A 25,495-nucleotide genomic window follows, 5' to 3' on the forward strand; every position below is an offset into this window, starting at 1 on the left:
TATGTCCCTGACTGATTCTGTTTTGACAATTGCTTTCATATGCCCCTGACTGATTCTGTTTTGACAATTTCTTTCATATGTCCCTGACTGATTCTGTTTTGACAATTCTTTCATATGCCCTGACTGATTCTGTTTTGACAATTTCTTTCATATGTCCCTGACTGATTCTGTTTTGACAATTGCTTTCATATGCCCTGACTGATTCTGTTTTGACAATTCTTTCATATGTCCCGACTGATTCTGTTTTGAAATTCTTTCATATGTAGAACTGTTCGTTTTGACATATGCTTTCATATGCCCTGACTGATTCTGTTTTGACAATTGCTTTCATATGCCCTGACTGATTCTGTTTTGACAATTTCTTTCATATGTCCCTGACTGATTCTGTTTTGACAATTGCTTTCATATGTCCCTGACTGATTCTGTTTTGTTTTGACTGATTCTGTTTTGACAATTTCTTTCATATGTCCCTGACTGATTCTGTTTTGACAATTTCTTTCATATGTCCCTGACTGATTCTGTTTTGACAATTTCCTCATATGTCCCTGACTGATTCTGTTTTGACAATTGCTCTCATATGTCCCTGACTGATTCTGTTTTGACAATTGCTTTCATATGTCCCTGACTGATTCTGTTTTGACAATTGCTCTCATATGTCCCTGACTGATTCTGTTTTGACAATTGCTCTCCATATGTCCCTGACTGATTCTGTTTTGACAATTGCTTTCATATGTCCCTGACTGATTCTGTTTTGACAATTGCTTTCATATGTCCCTGACTGATTCTGTTTTGACAATTGCTTTCATATGTCCCTGACTGATTCTGTTTTGACAATTCTTCATATTCCGCTGATTCTGTTTTGAAAACTTCTTTCATATGTCCCTGACTGATTCTGTTTTGACAATTGCTTGCATATGTCCCTGACTGATTCTGTTTTGACAATTGCTTTCATATGTCCCTGACTGATTTGTTGATCTGTTTTGACAATTGCTTTCATATGTCCCTGACTGATTCTGTTTTGACAACTTCTTTCATATGCTCGCGCGGCTGATTCTGTTTTGACAACTTCCTTCATATGTCCCTGACTGATTCTGTTTTGACAACTTCCCTCATATGTCCTTGGCTGATTCTACCTCAACATCATATGATTCTCCATGGCATTGTCTTACCAGGTCTACCCACACACATCCTCATTTAACCACAATTTTATTAATTTTCCATAGAGTTGCCTCCTTCAATGATATTCCACAAGAACAGGAGGTGTCCGATTTATGATTTTTCACTTGTTTGATTATGTATGCGTATATTTCTTTATGTACATGTGTATATTTGTTTGATCTTGTAAGTATTCGCTGATTACAGAATAATATTTGTTAAAACTTTTGATTAAATCATATTTACATTAAATGTTGCTGTAAAATGTTGATGTACATGATGGTCATGCTCATGTGTGGTGATCTTGTACACCAAGTCCTAAAGTAAAGCTGTTCATTCTGTACATTTATAGTTGGTAATCCTAAAGGAAATTCATTAGTATCACACAGTGTATAATTACCTCAACATTGTTTGGTTTTTGTTGAGAAGGATTTTTCATCCGAGGTAAGGTTGCAGTGTGTCATTATCTAGCAGCTTACAGATCTCTTCTCTGCAGCTACGGTTTGAAAGCAAAATGTGACAATATCATTAGTAAAATGTTAGTTTGGTATGTAGCTTGTTGTTATTGTACCACGCCGCAACAAAGTTTTTAAAAATAAGGGGGGGGGGGGGGGGGGGGGGGGGGGTTATACTGGTATACTTTCAATCTGTCCATCTGCCTGTAGAAAAGTTTTGGCCATTAATTACAACTGGATCAATTTCAATGAAACTTGGCAGCCATGTTGTGGACCATGTGAAGATGTGCATGCATGTTTTTGATTGCCAAAACTTTGGTTTCTATGATAACTAGGTCACTATACATTTTTTTGTAGAAATTTTTTGTTCAGACATGTCCAACTACTCATAAATTACTGGCTATATCTAATTTCAATGAGACTTGACAGCAATGTTGGAAATCATGTGTAGATGTGCATGCTGGTTTTATTTTACCAAAATGTATGTTTGCCATGGTAACTACTGGTTAGGTCACTATACACAGGTTCTGTAAAATAGTCAATTATTTGTTAGCTTTTGGATTGAATTTGTTCAAATATGAATTGGTCGATTGTTGTAATATATGGATGTGTATAATTGATGCATCACATGCTTCAATAATGGTTACCGTGGAAACAAAATGGAGAAACATTTGGCTGAAATGGTCTCTAACAAGGGGTAGTCGGGTTGGGGATATTACTTAGCCATTGGCTTACAGTTCATAGTTTTTGGTTAGCTTTAGATAAGTGTCCAATGTTTTTGTTTATTTATTGTGTTTGTATTGTGTAACTACATTTTGTATTACAGCATATGTGATTTAGATGTTTATACAAAGTATTTTTTTTTCCATTTGATAAATTTACGCTCCTCATATCTGGGGATGGGGGCATTAAAGTTTTACATTGTCCTATCTTTCCAAAATTAGGTAACCATGAACAACATTTTGACCTCTGACATACAATGTATATCAAGGTAAATATTTGCTAAGGTGCTATCTCCTCAGTCCAATTTTGTCATCACTTAGTAATTAGGAGATGAGTTAAATTCATATACTAAAAGGTGGTCGTTGTGACCTATATTTTGTTCTTTAACTTTTATCAAATATAGCCTGTCCTACACTTAGTGTTGCTTGACCTTCACATTTGGGTTAAGGCTTGGTTTGTCAAAGTGTCCAGTACCAAGGGTAGGTCACTCCTACAGTATGTTTATATTGACCTCTGACATATCAATAAAAAAAAACATTCTAAATGTTAAGAGCTTTAAACAAAACATTTTTGTATAGAATTTGATTTTTGATGTGACAGAAAAACGACCTTTGTTTTGGTGCTATCAGATAATGTGGTTAGATATAGCAGTAGGGCCTTAAGATATTCACCACAATCTTCATAACTAGAAAACAATAATTATGTTTAAATATCATTCATGCAACCATTCAATAAAACCACTCTTATAAAAAAGAGGGATTTCTTGGTTGAACAATTTATATTGATATCATTTGCAAACAATGTAACCCCTCTTTCCTTTGATACAGATGGTATTCCAGCCCTTGTAAGTGTACTGAAGATCAACAATGAAGAACTCCAGTCTGTCGCTGCTTCTGTCATCTGTAACATCTCGGAGCAGGATCCAGTCCGTATCGCCCTCACCAAGGCTGATGCTATCCCAATCATCATCCAGTTACTGGGGTCACCGCTGGACGAGATTCAGTCGCGGGCGGCTCTCATACTGTCAGATATAGCCTGTATGGATGATAACAAGGACTCAATCTTTGAGAAAGAAGGAGTTGCTCCGTTAGTGAATCTGCTGGACTCGGAAATGGAGGATGTGTTAGCAAATGCTGTCAATGCTGTCCGTGTCCTGTGTGTGGCTAACAAACGAAACCAGGACGCTGTCGCCGAATGTGGGGGCATACCACCACTGGTGGAGTTCCTCACAGTTAACTCAGGTTTGTAGTAGGCTGTATTACACAACCAATTATTTCATTTCATACAATTATTGCTTAACCTTATTTACTGGAACTCATTAAACTTACAGATTTTAAAAAAAATTAATTTGGTGTTCCAACCAAATTTTACAATACAAATGTATATGTTGTGTAACATTCACAGAGATTCTCCAGGCAGGAACAGCGGCGGCCATTGCAGCTGTCACCGAGGGCAACAAGAATAACCAGGATGCAGTAGTGAACGAAGGAGCTGTCAAGTGAGTTTTTTCTTTGAAACTTGTTTATTGGGTGATTTTAAAAGAATAACATATTTGAACAATCATTTGAGCTTTGAATAAAGTTACTTTATCTAAGAGAAATTTTGAAATTTTTGATATTTATTTTAAATTAAGTTTTGTCTGTTTTAGGGAAATAACATTTTTCTTAAAACTTGATCTGTTACAGGCCGTTGGTAGACTTGATAAAGGGCCTGAAGAATGTCACAGTTCAGGTGAAGGCTGCCAATGCTATAGAGGCTTTATCAGAAAACAACCCTCGCAGTCAGAAGGCATTCCTGGACCTGGACGCTCCAAAGGCACTACTGAAACTCTTTAAGGTATTTTAAAACAGTATTGCAAAGTATAAATAGTTCATTATAACTTACTTATGCATACTGATTACTATGGTCTAGGGGTGGCAAATATGTAGTGCTAAAAAGAACAAAGTTTGATACATTTTTTAATGGAAAAAGATGAGCAAATAAAAAAATCAAAATTATCATGCGTTATCCAAAATTAGGTGTACTGAATTGTTTATTTATTTACAAGTCTTATGATATAATTTGATTCAAACGCAATGTTGTTTTAAAACAGAACTACCACGTGGAAGTACGGGAACAAGGAGCCTGTACTCTGTGGTCACTGGCGGGAAACACTAAAACACAACAGAAATATATCGCAGAGAAAACCACCATCTCTAACATCTGTGGTATGCTGTATGACTCCACGGAAAAACTCTTACATGTTGGTAAGTCAGGAATATTTCACAACCAATCAACAAGGGAGAAAATCCATTATTTGTCTGTGTGACAGGATGAAATTGATATAATTTTTAGTTGAACATTCAATCAACAACTCCATTTAAGAAGCATTCAACAATACAAGACTAAAAATATAAATACCAGACAAAACCCTAGTTATGATATGACAAACCTTTACCTGTGTAGGTTGTATGATGGCCATTGCTCTGGGACGAGAGAACATCGAGAACCAGAACAAGCTTGCCCAGACCGACGCTTTCCAACAACTTATACGACTGCTTCGTATCTATGGTAAAAACGAAGGAGTGGTACTCAGGGTTATCAAAGTGCTTGGAATTCTCTGTGTTGGTAAGTTGTACATTTAAAGACGGCATAGTCTTGAAATTTTAACTAATTAACATCCTTATAATTTTAATTTGATATGAACATCATTAAACTAATCATAAACATAAGAACTAACAAGTTCTACCAGTTCCGATTGATTAGAATGAAACCTTTCCATTTATTTACATTGTGCACTGAATATAGTCGATCAAAGAAAATTGTTTATAATTTAAAGCAAAGAAAGTTACGCCTTGTCCCATATTTGACATGACCTTGACCTATGACCTTCAGGTGTTGCCTACTGTAACAACAAGGTGTCCCAGAGACGTATCGCAGAGGAGAATGCCATCCCAATTCTGGTGGGGATCCTTAATAACCCATTGTCTGAGAAAGTCCAGGTAGAGGTCGCGACCTCTCTGGGCTGTATCATCCTTAGCAACTCTGAGAACCAGGAGAAGTTACAGGACTGTGAGAACTTCAAGTTTGACATGCTGCTAGACCTGCTCAAGTCCAAAAACGAGGTATGTCACAGTATACACAGTACATTATATTATATAGTCTATTATAGGAAGGGCTTATCAGGTTATATATCTGATGCAAAAATTATAAACTTCAAACATTCTGTTGGTAAGATATGACATCTGATTAATAGTTGAGAGAATTTTAATATCATCAATACCACAGTTTCAGGATAGCAAAATGAACTTTGGATACTGTTAGTTTCTAATGGTATTTGTAATTTCATAGTCCTGCCGAAATATTTTGTCATCATGACCAGAAAGTGAGACTAATTGTATACTCAATTGTTGCAGTTTTCTATATCCTAAAACTGCTGTATTGATCTGATTCAGTTTTACTGGACTATTTTCTTTTTGATTGAAACCAATTGTTTGTTAATAATTATATATACCTGGGTGTCTGTTGGTATTCTCCAGGAAATTCGACTGAGGGCAGGCATGGCACTGACAATATTTGCCTTCAACAACACACCAAAGCAGTTTGCCATCAGGGAAGCTGGAGGCATCAAGTATTCCGTGTTTGAACCCTTCATCAACTCTAGTGATCCGTACTTTGTCTGTTACGCAGCCTTTCAGGTATAAATCCACATTAAAATGATACCATAAAGTGAAATTTCTATATATTAACTATTTCATTATTTTACTAGACAACACCCTATGACAATTTTACTCATTGTGATAAATAAATTGTCATTCTCATGTGATATGTGCTTGTTGGTACAAGTTTGAAAACGATGTGGAGCATTTGTGAGGTACTACAGGTCATTTTTTCTCTGAATATTCCACCTTTCCTCCACATCCTAAACGTAGGAAGTCCTTGAATGACCCTCGCTGTTAATAGGACTGAAAACCAAACCAAACAAAATCCTTTTAGATCACCATGGTTATAACACAAACTGTAGGTTTGTTTTCTCTCTATTTCATAGATTACTGTTTTGGCCCGAGTCATTGTTGACCAGGACCAGGTGAACTTGACCGCCCGTGGCGTCACTATGCTGGTAGAGAAACTGGACCATGAGGATGATAATGTGATTGTATTAGCTGCAAGTCTCCTATCTAGTCTCGCCCATACTCGAGCCGGCATCCCGGATGCCATGGTAACCACTGGTGCCATTGAACAACTGGTGGACCAGCTGGACTCGCCTAATGACCAGGTGCGGAGTGCTGTGGCTGTCGCCATGGGATACATGACCTTCAATAGAACGGCTGCCCGATTACTGTTCAGTGCCTGTAGGAATACTCCGGGATTGTACAAAAGTCTGATGGACAATATTGGGAAAAACGCTAAAATTAGCTCTGAGTTTGTAGAGGACTTTCAGCGAGCAAAGATTGTTGGATTGCCCTCCCAATGGTAACTATGGTGATTTTATGATGTATATCTGACTGGATCTTTACAATGTCTCTTTTATAGCTACAAAACTTAATACATCAAAAATTATTTTAGCTTAAAATTATTAATGATGATACATCATACAGGATACTGCAACATTATATTGTGAAAGATTGATCCTTTAATAAAACTGCTATTATAAAAGACAATTTAAGATATTGATCAGTTATTAAATGATAAATTTCCCTTTACAGTCTGGAGATCAATGGCGGTCCACCAGTGACTCCCCCGCCAAGGATAGGTGAGTTGCCTCCCTTACTTATCATGTTACTGTGTATAGTAGGTTTAACGTTAAAGACTTTGACAGTAGTACCAATTTAGATAAACGTTCATTGACAGATTTGTTACTATTTAGTACCTTTGGATAAAATGTTTTTACCATTTTAGGAACTGCCTCCACTAGAGTATCTAGTCGTGCCAAATCTGCCCCAAGTTTCTGGTCGTAAGAAGTCTGGATTCCTTAGTACCGTGATCAGTAATGATAGTCGCCCGTCCACTCGAGCACGACCCATGTCTGGTGTCTCGTCGCTAAAATCCAACAAGTCAAGGAAGCAAACGCCCTCACCTGAGGGAGGATTTAAAACAAGACTTTCATCATGGAACAAAAAATAACCTGTAGATTTTCATTTAGGGGGAAACAAACCTGGTTAACAGAGGGAGGATTCGAAACAAGACTCATGGCTATTTAATTTCAAGAAAGCAATTATGACTTCACCATTACGAGGATTTAAAAAGTAGACTTTCTACATGGAACAAAAATAGTAATTAGTAGATGTTTAACTTTATAAAATATCTAGACCATTACTATCATCATTCATGTATATAGGAGACAACCAACCTGAATTTTCAATTTTGTTGAGGGTATATATTTATTAATTTAAGGCAAATTTTTGTTATTTTTTCAGAAAGATATTTATTTCCTTGATCACTAAGCAGAAGACTTCTGGATAAGTTTGAAAACTTATTTAACTTTGATTTCATTTTATCAAAAAATGATCCATTATTTTAAAATGTTTCTTATTTGATTAGCACATTATTTATTTTCTCTTCATATTTTTTGAAAAATTTTGAATTTTGATTCCAGTCTGTGATATTTGTTTATGCATATCCATATTAGTAAATTTAAGTGTAACAACATTTGTACATACCTAAGTGAGAACATTATGTCAGTAGAGAATGGCCGCTAGTACAAGCTATGGGGCATTCTCATCCATCCATTTCGTAAATTCCATATGTCCTTGTTTGACTGGTCTAACCCTATGATTATCAGGTACTTGCATTTGAGATGTCTAGGGTCTGTGGGATCTCTTAAAAACCTGTATTGCTCTGAATGACCTAAATGTAGATTTTTTTAGGTGAGCAGCTGCCTTAAAACTGCAGTGTAGTTATTTTACTAAGAATAAGCTAAGCATTTGTGATAAACAGACTATTTCCATATTGAAAATTGGAGAAAGAACATGTTTTTACCGGACATTTTGTGATTCTGCTTTTACAAGTTCATTATATTCACTGCTTCAATGTTATGGTTATGTGAATTGTCTGGTACTTTCCTGTATGTGTCTGTTATTGATCCGTTACTGGTACAAACCCTTCATGATTATTATTTCTGAGAGAGTCATGATAGCATTTTAATTTTTATTGTGATTAATTTTCGGCACCGTTGTGCTTTCATCAAATGTTGAGTATTTGGACGACAGATTAATGTATACATCATGTATCGTTATTTGGGTTATTCTCCCAGCATAGTTACTTCTCTTTGCTTTGTGTTTTTAACATGAATTTTAATCATGTTCAGTTGTTTGTAAATATATAGAAAACAATGTAAAATTACCAGTGCTTTTATGCTCTCATGATGTTTTTGACATTACTGTAGAGATATAAACCGTGTGTGTAAGCTACATTATGTGCTAGACAAGTAAAAAGTTGATGACTTTTTCATTACTGTATTTGACCCAGTAAGCGCCCCTATCCCAATATTTTGAAGCTTCAATTTCACTTACCTCAAAGTAAATGCAGACAGATAATACTGTACGAAAACTAACAGTTTCTTTATTTGATTTCTTTTGCAAATTGATTTATGGCTTACTTTGTGCAATAGTTTTGTGAAAGAATAGTCCAAAATTGGTCCCATAAGTGCCCCCTTACTTTCTTCAAATATTTAAGCATTATTGGGTTGATTACACTGACAAATGTATTGAGTGAACAGACATGTTTGTGTCATATGGTAAGTGACGGATGACTGAAGAGTGAAATGATTTATGTGGTTGTACTTTGAATGATATCTTAATGACTTGTGTTTGAGTATGCTAAAAGAATGTGTTCTGATAATGATTTTACTCGCTTAAATAAGATTATTTTTCCTGATAACAATATTCTACACCAGCTTCTTGGTTTGATATATATCGTCTTATTATGTGTCTTTACTTTCCTGATGATCATGTATTACATAAAAGATAGGGCTAAAATCAGGATACCTGCTATGTTGTAAAAATGATTTTATTTAGTTACATTGGAATAGAGAAGAAACATGCTAAAATATACTATTTCTAGTACATTTCACAAGAAGTATAAGGAGTTTTCTAGCAAAATTTCTCCTAACCAGGATTCAATATAATTTACAAAATAGATTTCTGGTACATAATTTTACAGAAATCAAATCCTGAATAAAAATTGGTTACATATTTTGGAGTCCTAAGATCAGATAAAGATATTCTTATGATTTCTTATGAAACCTGTTTTTTTTTTTAATATTGTTTTTGTCTAGAGACTTACAAAGTAAAAAATCAATATTATACGGTTTTTCCAATACAATACATGTATTTGTCTTGACCTGCTTATTCTATCCAGTTAAAACATTTGACACCATATAAGTCTGGCCTTCTGCATAGCATGTCTGTGATCAATTGGTCAAGTGTCTACAGACAGTGAGACATGACATACATACAAATAAGGCAATACTATATTTTGTTACTATAGTTACGTACAATATATATATATTTATATTTATTATCAAATGCTACACAGAGTATAAGTATCAAGTTATGAATTCTTTGTTTTAGCATAGAACTACATGTATTCCTGTAAAACTGTATATCCAAGTGGGTAATGGAGCATTCAAATCATGTCAACATAAAAATAAATCTTTGAAAAAAAAAAGGAAAATGAAATCTGAGGGGATAATTATTAAATTTGAACAGCTCTTATTATAAGCAAATGTGATAGATAGATTACTTAATAAGTCATGCTAGTGTCAATGTTGTAGTAAAGCCTTGTTTTAGGGGAAGGTAGTGTACAAGTTGCACAATTGTTGTAAACTTATGTGTAATTTTATGTACATGTAGAATATGTTGCACAGTTGTAGTGAATTTATACCATGTTGTGAAGTCTGTTAAATGTTAAAGAAATCACAGGAATAAAACATTGTTTTAAATTTAATTATTTTGTTTCATTTAATGTCTGGCTTACACAGTTCCATCCTCCATACTGCAAGGGTTCCGATCACTTACGATCCCTGCACCCATAGACTATCTCATAGTGAAATTGAAGGTAGCTCAGCGGAAAACATTTGACCAATCAGATTTCCTTTGAAGACTACAGAGAGACCTATGCCTAATAGCAAAGGCTCTTTTAATGTACATCAAATGACCAAATTACCTGTTCTATTCTGTTGCCGCCAGTTGTACTATGAGATAGTCCAGGGGTGTAGCGATCGTAAGTGATCGGGACCCTTGGAATATCCAGGATAACACAGTTCTTGAGTCAGCCAGTGATTTTATCGGAAATTTCTATAAACTACAATTTTCAGGATTTATTCCTTTCTCAGGTACACATCACCAACACCTTTCACATGATTAAATGACCATAGCTGTTAATAGAGTGTGAAGCACAAACAACTGAAACAAGAGGCCTTATGGGCCTGTAACAGTCACATGACATATGACACAAAGTAGAACTGTTAATAAATGGGCCAACCTGTGCCATTTTAGAGTAACCGCAAACTTCCCAAATGAAACAACATCAATAATATTAACTTTGTATTTAAAGTTTCATTGAGCTTTGTGCACTTTTACACGAATTATTGTGTTCAAAATTCATAACAAAGATAGTAACTCTGTAAGCTGTATAGATACACTTCACGCAATCTTCTTCAAGATTACTGAATATTTACTGTGCATGTTCACAACACCAGTAAAATTATGATGATACAAAGATGCTCTGTTTGTAAATTGTCAAAAGAAAAGGATTTTCCATGTCATGCGAGATCTTGTAAGGTTAGTCTGATACAAATTCATAAAACTTGGTAAATAATAATTACTCAAACTATTTCATTCACAAGATTATAATAATAAATAATATCACAAAGGGAGATCGTTTATGAAGTTAGTCGATTCAGTTCAAATTTTGAACTTGTCTAAGATCTTGCTGATGTTAGTCTGCATACAAAGTAAGCTTGGTGAAATATTAACTCGAGTGGCTGTTAACGTGGAAACGTACACGATCATGGATAAAAGACAGTCGCAATAGAGTCAGATGAGCTAAAATTATGATCCTGAAAACTTTCTTGTTTCTAAGCTCACCTAGCTAACACATCAACGTCTGAGCAAACATAGAAAATAAACAAAATATAAAAATCAATTTAATTTTCATTTAATTTGATCTCAATACTTAAAGACCATATCACAAGAGTTTTTTTTATTGAATACTGCTGAGTTGATATACACCTTAAATACTTTGTAACTTTTGTAATAAATTCCACGTTAAAGGTAGCAATATTTCATTCAGATATAACCACATGTTTGAAAACCAAGATTTTAGTATACATGATTCATTCAGAATTTTTTAAAGTACATTGTTTATGAAATATAATTTAAATGTTAATTTTTGTTGTTGTTAAATAGCTTAAATTAAAACAAATCATTACTAAACAGCTTTTAAAATAAAATTAGAAAACTTAATGTCTTTTTATAACCAAAACTTGAAAAACTGATTAGTTGTGGATAAATGTCTTATTATAATATTAGCAATAAAAAAACTTAAATCTTACTGAAATCCTTTATCTGATAGACAGTACTTAAAATACTTTCTCCAGCAGAATTTTCAACCAAGATTATATGTAGCCCTTTACATAAGTATATATTGCAGTCGTTAAAGTTACCGAGAATATGGAAGTCACGAATAATCATAAATAGGCCTTGTGTAAAATTACATATATTTCATTCTCCCATTTTACGTCTAAATCTTTAAGTTAGCACTTTTTCCTTCCACATTGTATGCATTGTATAAAATTCGGACTTATATACCGTAAATATGAAAATGATTTTGACAAGCCAAGAGTGTGATACAGCTAATAGTTGGTGGCCATGTACCAGACTTAATTGTTAAATGAGAAGCTAACCCATCAACACAAAGCATCCAATGTCATGGAAACTAAAATCATACTAATAATAGCACTATCCCCCATCTGAAAGTTTCCTTGATTATGGCTAATTTCATTTTCACTGCTAAACTTTTTACCACCTACAAATTGGCACCTTCATCATTTGTTAAGAGTTCAAACAGTAACCTTTTCACTGAATCTCAAAAACAATCCACCTGGTAAAAATTCTCTCAAGTGAAACTAGAACCTCTTCTATTATGCTACACAAGTTGTGCCAGACCAGGTATTCAGTTTGATGAGAGGATTGATGTTGATGTCAGTCAAGTTGTGCACCATTTTATACAGCAAGTTTCCTTCAGTTCTCCTGTTGTTCAAAGACTGGGTAGTTATTGTACACATCCTGCCAAGTCCTGCGGCCGTTAGCCAAGTCTCGTACAATCTCTGGTAACTCTTCAATCTGTAACAATGTCATGGTCATGTACACAAGTATTTTTACACTTTAATCGATTTTCTAGCCAATTAAAAACAAAAGTTTAAATTTTACCATATAAGCATTAACCATGTAAGACATAAATGCCTCTTCCGGGATAAAATCCAAAGAGGGACGGGACAAAACAGATATAGATAATGAAACTCTTTCATATGCAGATAAATGAAGGATGGGATACTCTACCCGAGGGTCACAAAATGTTGTAAAACCCGAGGCTTGCCCAGGGTTTTATAACATTTTGTGATCCTGAGGGTAGAATATCGCTATCCTTCATATCCACGTATGAAAAAGTATTTTTCTCTCATATCTCGAAGCTTTATTGCAATTTTACTACTATAAATTTCTGCCATTTTGAAATAAATTTGGAAAAAAAAACGTGACTGCAAGTCAATTCTCCATACATGAAAATATACGTGATATTCTCAATGCAAATCCCGTTTTTTGTGTTTTTTAAAATAAATCCAGCCTACTTTCTGAAAAAAGAAGAAGTTCAAATCGCACCAAGAAAATGGTAATTTTGGTGACGCCATGATATCATGAGGCTTTATTGCATAAGAAGCCATGCAATACAGCATCAGGCGAAATGAGTGTATTGCCCTGGACCAGCCAGTATTACACGTATAGGTATGAGAGAAAACAGTATATGTCACCACATTTCAGGGTAGGGACATAAAAATAAGACACTTTATTCACATTACTTTTGAAATAAATTATCTGTGACTATAACTTACTGGAGCTCGTATCTGTTTCATAGAATCTCTATCCCTGAGTGTGGCTGTTGGAGGGGACGACTTCACCGTGTCAAAGTCTATTGTTATACCGTAAGGTATAGCGATCTGGTCAGTACGAGCGTATCTCCGGCCGATAGAACCACTACTGTCGTCCACTTTGTGTGAGATGTCACATTTGGTTAGGGCTATAGCTGTAGGAGGATAACAATCATATGTTACTGGTATACATATATATACAAGGTTCTGGTCAGTATGGAAGGTGGGTCAGGTACTGTAAACCTTTCATGTAGGATTTCACTTCAGAGAACTTGGAGATCAAAGTAAATTTGCATCAGTTTATCTCCACAAAAAAATATTTACTGAAAGAATATTGAAAGTTTGATATTGAATTTGCATTCAATGCAAAGATCCTTTTAATCTTAAATCTTTATATTGAATATTGGTGTCTTATATTGAGTACAAAAAGCTTACAGTAAGTGTTGCAAGCAACACATGTCCCATGCTGTCACAGACAGACAGACAGACGGGAACAGACACTACAGTCCCCTCTGAGCTGCCCCTCCAGTTCACCGACAGGGGACTGATAATTAGCCACATAATGAGTCACATGGGTACTTACAGAGCTGTTTGACAAATGGCTGTAGTTCTGCTTTAGAACTGAGAGGCAGGACAGAGCACTTGTATGGGGCTATAGATGCTGGCAGAGTCAGATACTGAAAACAATTCAATATGTAATTGTAGTTATTATTTCAGCTTTATCACGATGTGTGGATTAAGAGAGGCAATGTAAGTATTATTTTGTGAAACGCTTCGATGGACATCTATCTATGCTGTCCTCTTTGTTAATATAGCTTCAACAAAGTACATTTTAACATTGTAGTTAACTTATAAATGAAATCTAAACATCACAAGGCAAATAAAAAAAAGAAGTCTGTTAAGGGTTACATTGGCAAAAAAAAAAAGGGTTGGTAGGTCGAGATTTTTTTTTCTTTTTTTTTTAAGTGTCTTTCACTTATGTGATGGTAATGGCCAAAACCAGAGTCTGAGATCAAAATCCTGACTTTTTTTTTTTCGTAGAAACGTGGAAAAAAAAGTTAGGGTCCCTAACCCTAAACAGACATAATGGTTTTTTTTTGGCCTAATTGAAACTAAGGTCACCATTAAACAGATATTGACTTTGAAGCTATAATGTGATTTAAGCTTACTGTTCTTTGTTCATCTCCTTCCCTTGTCTTAAAGCTGTGTTCAAATATAGAATACATGACTCGGCCAATTCCAAACGACGGTTCTATCACAGACGGCATAATCTCTTCAACTGTAACACACAAAAGTAAGTGATAAACAATTTTCAATGTATGCCTATAATATTATGTGACCAGGTTGTTTCTAAAGCATGATTAAACAATTTAATCATGCAAAAGACAACTGTGCACAAACTTTAGAAAGGTTAATACTAAACAGCAGGGCCCAGTTGTTCAGAAGATGGTTCAGATTTATCACAGATTAACAATTTTCAAATCAAGATAAAATAATTTCTTGTGAAACAAACATGATAACATTTTTTATAGAAGACTAAGTATTTTACTCTTTACCAACTTGCCCATTTTTAAATAAAAAAAGGTTATGCAGCAAATGGTTTGAAATCAATCTCAGACCTCAATCATTTGACAAATGATGCCAAAGTTGTGAAATCAAACCTTATGTATCTCTGCAGTGATTGAAGTCCATATGTCAGGTAGATAATTCAATGGGTAAAACATCAATAGGATGAAGTAAAAGCTGATGCTGTGACAAGATAAACCTGTCAACTGAGAGCTTGTATGACTTTGACTACATCATAAATGTGTACTCGTAATGTAAGTTTTAGGATAAATTAAAGTACACGGTACCACATTATAAGAAATATACTGACCGTGGACTGTCTTTGGGTAGCGCTTTATCTCCATCATATCAGGCTTCACAATAAATGGTTTACCATTGACGTCTAAAGAGGCCTCCCTGTCAATATAAAACAGATAATGTCCAGGAAATTCACAAATAACACAAACCAAGCTAAAGTTTGGAATTAATTTACCGTACGTAAGTAATAGAAGATTCCTATTCTATAACTGCAGTCAAACCTGTCTATAAAGACCACTCAAGGTATAGAGTTAAAATGGTCTTTATAGCCAAGTAATCTTTATACACAGGTTAAAATTAATAGTCATTTGATACCCTAGAAAAGTGGTCTTATTAAACAAGTGGTCTTTATACAGAGGTGGTCTCTATGGCAGGGTTTACTTATTAGATTTTTCAGACTCTTTATTAATTGGCAAATTACTTCATCCAATATGCAACAGTCTAGCTGATTGCTTGCCTCAGTAAAAAGTGTGCAAGTTTTATCTGAAACAACAATATAAAATCTGTAAATCTAACAAATTCATCCTTTTCTTTTCATAGTTGACGTATAGTGTGTTATCATATATGAGTATATAAGTGTAACTTACCCATTTTCTTTGAGGTTTTTTTCCAGGCTATCAATATCGTCGGTAGAAAGACTAGTAAGGTGGGACGATACATCTTTGGCATCTCTCTTGAAGGCTTTACCCATGAGTTTCATATTGGGTATACACTCTGTTACATCAATGGTTTTGTAGAGTCAGGTCAAGGAAAAAACATTAACATCAGGAATCCTATTAATAAAAGTCAATACAGTTACCAGAATCACCTGTATATTGTGGTAGAGACAAGACCTTCTGGCCCATTCCAGGACTGGGTAGTATTAACCTGATTTTAGTGTAAATCACCAGAGCTTTCTTATCCATATCAGTACATCAGTAGCAAAGTGATATGAGTGTCTGATATTCAACCAGCACCCCTCTTACTCTCAATTTGGGGTAACTGAGTGGTCGTATCTGACATTCTAGCATTAGCCCTCCACTTCTGGTGTCAGAGCTAACTAGGTAAGTCCTATATAGGTACTGAAGCCATGCAAAACCTGCTCGATCATTTGGGTTTTCTCAGGCACTCCAGTTTCCTCCCACTCTAAGACCTCTTTAAATACTAACAGTAATAAAAGTTTTATGACCAGTTAAAGCAAGGATATAGCTTCAGCTAACTTTCTCTCAGCGACGAGTTTGACACCAGTGGCCTTGGTATGTTGTGTCAAATCGTAACAGGATCGGTCAGCACATCCAACACACTCAATCCATCCCTGTAACAGAAAACAAGACAAAGTTGTACAAATAGCGAGAATCTTATAATTAAAGGCTTTATTTTAAGCATTGATGTCACTATTTTTTAATTTTATCACAGTATGAAAAAAAAAGTTTGCAAACTGTATGAATTTGTTTCATGCGCATAGCGGATTAGTTCAATCTAGATTACAAAACATCATATTAAAACTTTTATCCTACTTACATAAGACGTTTTACACTCTCCGTCCCAGCAGTCTTTGGCGTAATGAGCCATTTCGTTTGACATGTGCTGACGGAATCGAAGGCGCTTTGGATCAATGCCGCTCTTCACCATGAATAAGTAGATACGACCCATGAAGTAGCCCAGTGTCTCGTTGGAGATCAGTTTCTAGAACAAAAATATCACATAAAGGATTGCCCAATAATTAACCCATTCATTTGTGAATACATTTGTACAAGTTTGAAAATTAAACTTGGTCCATATAACTTGTTTTGATTCATTTCATTGTGACTGAAAGTTCAAGTTCTAGTCTTAGTTAATTTTAAGTTGACTCAATTACTCTGTTTCTTTGTAAAATTTTATGGTGATTTCTCGTATGAACAAATTTTTAAATCAAATAGTCTATGAGGAATCAGAATGTTTGAATGACTGTATTCAATACATGTATTCAGTGATTCTCAGATCCATGTATTGAAATGCCTCACCTCCTTCACAGCGTCCCCAATCTTTTTCCTTTCTGGGGCCTTGCCATCCATCTGGTTACATGCTGAGTACAGAGTCAATTCTATATCTGCCACAGAGTCAAACTTTGGATGAGTTGACTTCAACTCTGGGTCACAGAAGTGCTCTATTTCTGCCATTGTAAATTCTCTGTAAAATTAAGCAATCAATTTAGGCCATTGTCTATTGTCATTGCCTGATCTTTTTGACAAATCCTAAATTAATAGTAAAGCTGTTACAGTGAACTCTCTTGTTTTAGAGTTGTCAAATTTAAATGAAAAATTCAGAAAAGTTCAGATCCATAAAAGCACCAATTAACTAGTGACATAGTGGTAAATGTAGCATGAAATATCACACGATTTGAAAGAACTGCTGCAATCAACGCCATGTTTCCAACTTTCGGGTAATATAGGAAAAACCGAGTTGCATCACGTGACCGACATCGGCAATACCCGTATAGATCAGAATCTCTAGAGCCGTATCACGTGGCCCACATTGGCAATACCTGTACAGATCGGAATAGATTGTAACATTTTGGAGACTTCCAAGCTATTTTAAATGTGTACACGTAAAAAATCTATATCTAAACTTAATTGTTTAATAACTTTGCGAATACAAACTTTACAAAAGTTGGTAAATATGGTAAGTTTAATGAAGACACAGAGAAAAATATGTAGAACACTTTAAATAGTTTTTCTATGCCAAATATACAGCAAGTCACAGACCAAACAACTTTAAAGAGTCTGACTGCTTGTTTATATTTATTCCATACAAAACTTTCAAAATTTAAACTATAACACCTTTCAAATAACTATAAGGTTCCAGAATTTACCAATGGCTGACTTACAAAGGCAAAAGATGTAGATCATTATTTGTATAAAATCTGGAAAATGTCGGCCATACCACGTCACCATGAAGCTAACATAAAATAAGATAAATCGAGGACGAGAACTCATGGTTTACCTTACTCGGAGAAGGCCAGATCTGGGTGAGATTTCATTTCTGAAGGCATTACCAATCTGAGCTGCTGCAAATGGTAACTTTCCTTGATTAAACTGCAGCAAGCGTTTGAAGTTTACAAAAATACCCTGAGCAGTTTCTGGACGAAGGAACCTGTAAAGAAAAGGGTGTCAGGTGAGGTAAGTTATACTTGCTTCAGTTTGTAATAATAAAGGATAAAGGACATCAACAACATTTGAGTCCCACACCATTTATTTGACTATAAGTATGTCTGGTAACAGGCCCAACAACATATATCTACTGTAGATTAATGACATAGTATTCAACAATTAATCTTGGTTAGTAATAAAACATCTATTTAGGATTAAAATTAAGATTTCATGTGTATCAAAAAGTTAATCTTTTTACGCTTTAATATACCTAGTAGAGGCTGAACTTGACCTTCATATTGGCCTATAAATTACCCTTTCATCTGGCCAGTGGGCCCTATCGATGTGCCGAACATGAGGTTGAATTCCATCGGATCACTGACGTCATTTCCAGTCACTGGAGATTTCATCTCGTACTTGCTTATCAACTCGCCAAGCTCCTCTTTGGTCATACACTCTATCTGAGGTAGGAATATGATACAACTAATATTAATATATGCCTTCTGGTCAGATTAGACACCTAACAAAACATCCAATGATAATCCATCTATACCAGATGTGATATAGTGAGTATTATCTTCCCTATAAAATTGATGCTATCACAGAAACAAGATAAATTTGCCAATAGATATATTTATGTGCAATTTATACAGGGTAAGTTCAAATCTTACTGTAGGCAATAACTGTCGCATCTCCTCCTTCTTCTCTGCTGCCATCTTCTTATCACTCAATGCCTTCTCAAAGAAACCTGTGACAAACAAAGGGAGATAATTAAAAACTTCTAGTAACAAGGGGAAACAATCATAAAATAAATAACAACAAGGGAAGATAACTAGAAACTTGTTAAACAGGGGGAGCTAACTTAAGATTGGAAATTTGGGATAACATGGGAGACACATCATGATTTTTACACCTTTTTGTATTTAATGGTATATAGCCTGGTCTGATGAAGGCGACAGTGTACACATCGTACTAGTCATCAAAACTTCCCTGGTTGTGTAACAAATATTTCATAAAACAGGGGTAATAACTAAAAATTTGTGATAACATGGGTTCAGTGATAAATAGAAATTTGTAATAACAGGGGGGAGATAACGAAAAACTTGTGGTAAAAATGAAAACTATCTCATTATTAATATTTTAAAAACATGTAAAATATCTACTCGCTGCCTTTACAGTGAAGTGGTTTACTTTACAAGCCAAATTAACATACATCTTATGTCCCTTAAGATTTTTTGACAGGCGTTTAAAATGGCAATGATTTACAAAAGATGACATCACAAACCTTCGACTAGATGGTCGGCACGGAAACAAGCCCCAGTCTTCAAATCCTTTACCATGTGATCTTGAAACCTCTCCACGTGACCCGACGCTCTGGAAAGGAAAGACAACTTTCCAACTATCATCTTAAGTCAAAAGTTGTTTTTGTTGCTTTTGTCTTGTATGTTATCTTAATCTTACATTAATTTTGTATTTAGAGTACATTTGAGTTAAATATTTATTTCTCTATGACCTTGCTTTTCTTAATCAAACCAGTCCACCAATCAGCCAACTTTATAATTCTTTAACAAGTCTGTTTTATTTATATGATTAATCAATATCTATTTGATGGAAATAACATCAAAGATTTGGATATTGGGAGCAGTAGAGATATTTTTGAATAACCACATTCTCCTTTTTATAGAATCTATCTTTACTAATTACTTGAGGACATTTTCTGGAGTCAGCACAGAACAGTCCACTTCCAGCATTTGTTCTTCCAGTACAAAGAAGTTCCTCCATAGCTGGATAAGGTTTGCCTTTACAGCACATCCCATAGGACCAAAGTCATACAGGCCGTTAACACCTACAACAGAATAACAGAGGATTAGGACCGAAATCATACAGGCCGTTAACTCCTACATCAGAATAACTGAGGTTTGGACCAAAGTCATACAGGCCGTTAACTCCTACATCAGAATAACTGAGGATTAAGACCAAAGTCATACAGGCTGTTAACTCCTACAACAGAATCACTGAGGATTAAGACCAAAGTCATACAGGCCGTTAACTCCTACATCAGAATAACTGAGGTTTGGACCAAAGTCATACAGGCCGTTAACTCCTACATCAGAATAACTGAGGTTTGGACCAAAGTCATACAGGCCGTTAACTCCTACATCAGAATAACTGAGGATTAAGACCAAAGTCATACAGGCCGTTAACTCCTACATCAGAATAACTGAGGTTTGGACCAAAGTCATACAGGCCGTTAACTCCTACATCAGAATAACTGAGGATTAAGACCAAAGTCATACAGGCCGTTAACTCCTACAACAGAATAACTGAGGATTAAGACCAAAGTCATACAGGCTGTTAACTCCTACATCAGAATAACTGAGGTTTGGACCAAAGTCATACAGGCCATTAATTCCTACAACAGAATAACTGAGGATTAATAATACATGCTGTTAACACCTACAATATAATAACTGAGGATTAAGACCAAAGTCATACAGGCCATTAACTCCTACAACAGAATAATTGAGGATTAAGACCATAACTGAGGATTAATAATACAGGCTGTTAACACCTACAACAGAATAACTGAGGATTAAGACCAAAGTCATACAGGCCATTAGCTCCTACAACAGAATAACTGAGGATTAATAATACATGCTGTTAACACCTACAACAGAATAACTGAGGATTAAGACCAAAGTCATACAGGCCATTAACTCCTACAACAGAATAACTGAGGATTAATAATACATGCTGTTAACACCTACAATATAATAACTGAGGATTAAGACCAAAGTCATACAGGCCATTAACTCCTACAACAGAATAATTGAGGATTAAATAATACAGGCTGTTAACTCCTACAATAGAATAACTGAGGATTAAGACCAAAGTCATACAAGCCGTTAACTCTTACAAAAGAATAACTGAGGATTAGGACCATACAAGCTGTTAACTACAAAATAACTTAGGACAAGTCATACAAGGATTAACAACTCTTACAACAGAATTATTGAGGATAAGGAACAAAGTCACATCTTAATGACATATTAATGGGTTTTATAGGCATGAGTATAATGGCATGGTTTTCCATATCATCCTATAATCTTTAAACAACAAAATTTAGGGTCATAATATCATATGAACAAAGTAAAAATATGCAGATAAAATATCAAAAAGTGCAACCTATATAGCTAGTCAATGTCTGAATATGTCTCAGATGAGTTTTTAAATAGCTGATTTTATCTGTATTGTAATACTTATAACAAGGCATTTAAAAGACATTAATATTTGAAATTTCAATTTAAATGTTACAAATGAATAGGTCTATTTAAAACAAAAACAATAAAATCATACACATTTCTGTACATTCAACTTTGAAGTTGTGGATTTCACCATGGATGAAACATCCCATTTTCAATTACATTTACTCATTGAGTAATACTCAAACATTTTTATGAATTTTAAATTGCATTTAGATATCTTGATTTAAATTTGAAATTCTAATGACTTTATTATGAGACACTATAATTTTAGTTATTGAAATGTATAACATTGGAGACAAGGTGTCCATATTCACAACTCATCAAAATTTTAAATGTATCCTAAAATTGATATTACTTTGAGGCAGTGCCTATAATCATCATAGATATGTGCTGTTTTCTAGATTTTACAGCTTGTCTAATACATATAAATGGTGCGTACGAACAGACTTCATTTCAGTCTGTGTATACTTCGTGGAATAGGCAGCGTGCCGTGTCATACAAAGAAGTGAACAAGCGCACATGTCTGACAAATATCAAAACAGGTACTCCCGTAATAAACGCACTTGGAGCAGCTTTCATACTGACTCCACATGCATACCTGGCACATCCTTAACTCTTTCACCCCTATGTAACTTCAGTAGACTCTACCATCCATTGATCTGGATGAGTCCATTATCGCCTACAGTGGTGAGGTTTAAATGACTCTGACTATTAATAGGCCATTAATGTTTCAAATAAGTCCATGCCAGGCCCTTGCAGATCAACACATCATACTCATGATCAACGTGCAATATAACAATATGCTTGGTATATATATATAACAGCAATATAATATGAGCTTACTGCTGTCTTTTTCTTCTCATGTCATTTCAGAAAAATTTTCAATTACCACATACCTTAATATTTTCTAATTTAATGAACATACAGCATGCCTGAAATACGTTCTTATCGGTGAGTTTCATGCTCTACCTAGCTTCTGCTATCAAATTTTCTGCTTTATCTCCTTACCCTTACTTACATCAGATGTTATTCTGAACTAGTAAAACAACAGCAGTAAAACAGTGTAAACTTAATCAGCTCATGAATATATAATAGTGTCTAACTTACCTCCATAAATGGAGAAAGACTGGTCAAAGAAAAACTTCTGTATGAGTAAATCTTCCAATCTGGCTCGGTCAAAGTCATCCTTTGGTGATAATGCCAACTCCTTAAACAGTAATGTAAGATAAATATATATGACATTAGAATAATATCTAGTATTAATGTACTTTTAATGTTCTTTAAAGCATTGAAAAAAAAATCCCTCAACTTAAATCTAAAGGACATATCTAATTTGCTTTACAATTAGAAATAAAGACAGTCCTGTTACAGTAAAATCAGCTTCAGTGGCTACGTACGGTATGTATAAAGCCCTCTAGCTTGATATAATTAATAATAAGACTACTTTTGCAGACAACCCTAAATGACCAATATGACTAACTTTTGTCTGTTTAGAAAGACCACTTTGTGTACATTCTAACAACAGTTTTCCTTGTGCCTTGGGTGATCTTTCTAAACAGGTATGACTACCATATCAGCTTTTTTCTACTGACATAGTTAACAGGCTGAAGTTCTCAGAGAAATCTTGGCCTCCATCATTAATGATATTTATTATTCAAATTAAAAAAAAAATTAAAATAAAAAAATTTTTGTTAAGTGCAACATGTTCTGATAATCCAAAGCATCTGTAACAAAGTTTGACTGGTCTAGCTTTTAAACTTTGTCAGAAACAGAGCTAATGAATGCAAAATCTTAACAATGACGCTATACAGTCCGTCATCGGCACTGCTATCTGAATTCTGTTGCAGTCACAACAAGAACTGTATGAATTATTGCAGAAAAAAAAAATTCTATAGCAATGAGAACGGGTGTTTATATGTGGTAAATTTGCCTACCAACCTACCTTAGCTTCTAAGGCTTGCTTTCTATGTTTCAACTCAGCTACAGCTTTTTGGATGTCAACATCAGGAGCTTTTTCTGATTTCAACTTCCGTACCAAGTCTCCCTTAGAAAATAGAATATTAAGAGGACTATATAGAGATTAATTAACTTTAAATCATTAATCAATTCGTACACAAGTCCATATTATTATGTCCGTTTTGTTTTCTGGATAATTTTCCCAAAATACAGTACAAACATATATGTACAAATCACACCAACCCGCTCCTTTTACACTTACTACCCTGTGTTTTTTGAGATTTCCTAAATCTCAACCTGAGACTCTTTGACCACCTTCCATGGGTTATTTAGTTGGGCGCCTATGTAGAAGAACAGGGAAATACATGTGTGATTCCTGTCAAGTGCCCCGAGCAGGAATCAAATCCAGGTATTCGGTGTGAAAAACTACAGCTCTACTGACTGAGCCAAAGAAGCATGCATGCTCTGTCAGCTGAGTGACAGCTAGATCATATTTAACACTATGTACAAACCACACTGACCTGCACCTTTTACACAAAGAAAACATTATGAAGAAATTAGATGGGATTAGAATTAGGCATTTGTGGAAAAATCTGTGTGAATTTATGTTTTACACAGTTTTAAACAGATTTTATACACTTGTTGAACAAATGTAGATGTGCATGTGTCAAACACAGTGTATAATCAGAAACATATATACATAGAGATTGGCAACTCCGCCATTTTTACGATCGGCAGATGTACCTCTGTATGGGCTTATATAGGGGTTTTTAGATAAACTTTTAAATAGTTAAATATATATACAGCAGTATAACTTTGAAATTTTTTAAAAGTCCAGTAATTTTCAGATGGTTTGAGTTCGATTTTGGAAAGAATAAATAATATTTTAACTTGTATATTAATAAAACAAAATGCACTTCCGGTTTTGAATGTCTGATTTTCGAAAACACATGTAAAATTGCCGATTTTCATGCTTTCAAAAATCTTATTTAATAACATCAATTGGAAAAACTGGTCACATCAAACCATGATAAATGTTTAAACTTTGTATTGATGCAAAAATATCATGTTTAAAAGAATACACTTAAAAGAAGTTAGCCAAGGGAAAATGTCTATAAACCGGAGGTCCCTCTGACTGTCAACAAAGACAAAGAAGGAGTTTCCAATCTCTATGTACAGATGTTTCTGGTATAATGAAGACCTGCATTATGGAGGAGGATCAAATCATTATAGATTGGAATGTAAGGTTCTTCTGATTCTCACACTGTTGACAGATATTTAAATGAAACAGTCACATAGCTAGAAACTTTTGGAGTAATCGTGGGTTGCATTAGCCTTAGTGAAACAAAAATACCCTAATTATAATATTAATAAATTGACAATAAATAACAATTTCAATTTATTGCAAATATGATTTCCAATCAAAATCTAAATCAAATTGAGAGCCTACATGATTACTTTGTATTTCGGTTGGATCAAGAGTAAAGGTATGGACAAATGATGGTTACCTGTTCCTTCACTGCTGCTCTCAGTGGAGCTAACTGGGCTTCAATTTCAGGGTCCGACATGTCAACTTCTCTCCTCAGTAGCTGGTTGTATGCCTTGGTCTTCTTGGAGCCCCAGCTAGTCGATGATTCTGTTAAATGTACACTGCTAGAGAAAAATGTTCTAATAACCTGTCGGCGCGGAAAGTACTTACAACCGTATGTCTGCAGCAATGGTCTCACAAACCTTACCAACTGTTTCATCAGTCTGACATATTATGCCACGCTTCGACCCATAAAATCTAGGCACGAACGGGATAAGGTAACATTTCTTCATTTCCGACAAAAATCGCCTTATATT

General features: G+C 34.8%; 2 protein-coding genes across 8 annotated transcripts in view; one reads left to right on the forward strand and one right to left on the reverse strand.

Moving 5' to 3' along the window:
• LOC138314679 (ankyrin and armadillo repeat-containing protein-like) overlaps positions 1–7,407 on the forward strand; it is a 33,585-nt gene extending 26,178 nt beyond the window's left edge. For all 7 annotated transcript variants that reach the window (XM_069255140.1, XM_069255143.1, XM_069255145.1 and 4 more), the window contains 10 exons: positions 3,161–3,574; positions 3,738–3,831; positions 4,019–4,169; positions 4,426–4,579; positions 4,779–4,940; positions 5,208–5,437; positions 5,852–6,010; positions 6,361–6,785; positions 7,019–7,065; positions 7,212–7,407. In XM_069255140.1, coding sequence (XP_069111241.1) covers positions 3,161–3,574; positions 3,738–3,831; positions 4,019–4,169; positions 4,426–4,579; positions 4,779–4,940; positions 5,208–5,437; positions 5,852–6,010; positions 6,361–6,785; positions 7,019–7,065; positions 7,212–7,270 — 1,895 coding nt within the window. In that variant the 3' untranslated portion in view covers positions 7,271–7,407. The remainder of the gene's footprint in view (positions 1–3,160; positions 3,575–3,737; positions 3,832–4,018; positions 4,170–4,425; positions 4,580–4,778; positions 4,941–5,207; positions 5,438–5,851; positions 6,011–6,360; positions 6,786–7,018; positions 7,066–7,211) is intronic.
• A 4,048-nt stretch (positions 7,408–11,455) lies between these two features.
• Positions 11,456–25,446, reverse strand: LOC138314680 (glycine--tRNA ligase-like). The gene is made up of 17 exons (XM_069255147.1): positions 25,159–25,446; positions 23,637–23,738; positions 22,802–22,901; positions 20,133–20,274; positions 19,714–19,802; positions 19,100–19,176; positions 18,744–18,889; positions 18,283–18,432; positions 17,304–17,469; positions 16,822–16,986; positions 16,507–16,615; positions 15,909–16,053; positions 15,335–15,420; positions 14,628–14,737; positions 14,042–14,135; positions 13,423–13,613; positions 11,456–12,658 (listed from the first exon to the last, which is right to left on the reverse strand). The coding sequence occupies exons 1-17, from the start codon at positions 25,396–25,398 to the stop codon at positions 12,557–12,559; spliced, it is 2,214 nt and encodes a 737-aa protein (XP_069111248.1). The 5' UTR covers positions 25,399–25,446; the 3' UTR covers positions 11,456–12,556.
• Positions 25,447–25,495: the final 49 nt, after the last annotated feature.

Source organism: Argopecten irradians, chromosome 2 (assembly GCF_041381155.1).
Source record: "Argopecten irradians isolate NY chromosome 2, Ai_NY, whole genome shotgun sequence".
In the NCBI taxonomy this organism is placed as follows: Eukaryota; Metazoa; Mollusca; class Bivalvia; order Pectinida; family Pectinidae; genus Argopecten; species Argopecten irradians.

Excerpts from the sequence above, each read along its gene's own strand:
- LOC138314680 (XM_069255147.1), bottom strand. The coding sequence starts at position 25,398 with ATGAAACAGTTGGTAAGGTTTGTGAGACCATTGCTGCAGACATACGGT. Across the intron at positions 18,433-18,743 it reads CCCACTGGCCAGATGAAAGG|GTTCCTTCGTCCAGAAACTG; the intron begins GTAATTTATAGG and ends TTTTCTTTACAG. Across the intron at positions 15,421-15,908 it reads AAAAACCTCAAAGAAAATGG|GGAGGCCTCTTTAGACGTCA; the intron begins GTAAGTTACACT and ends TTATATTGACAG.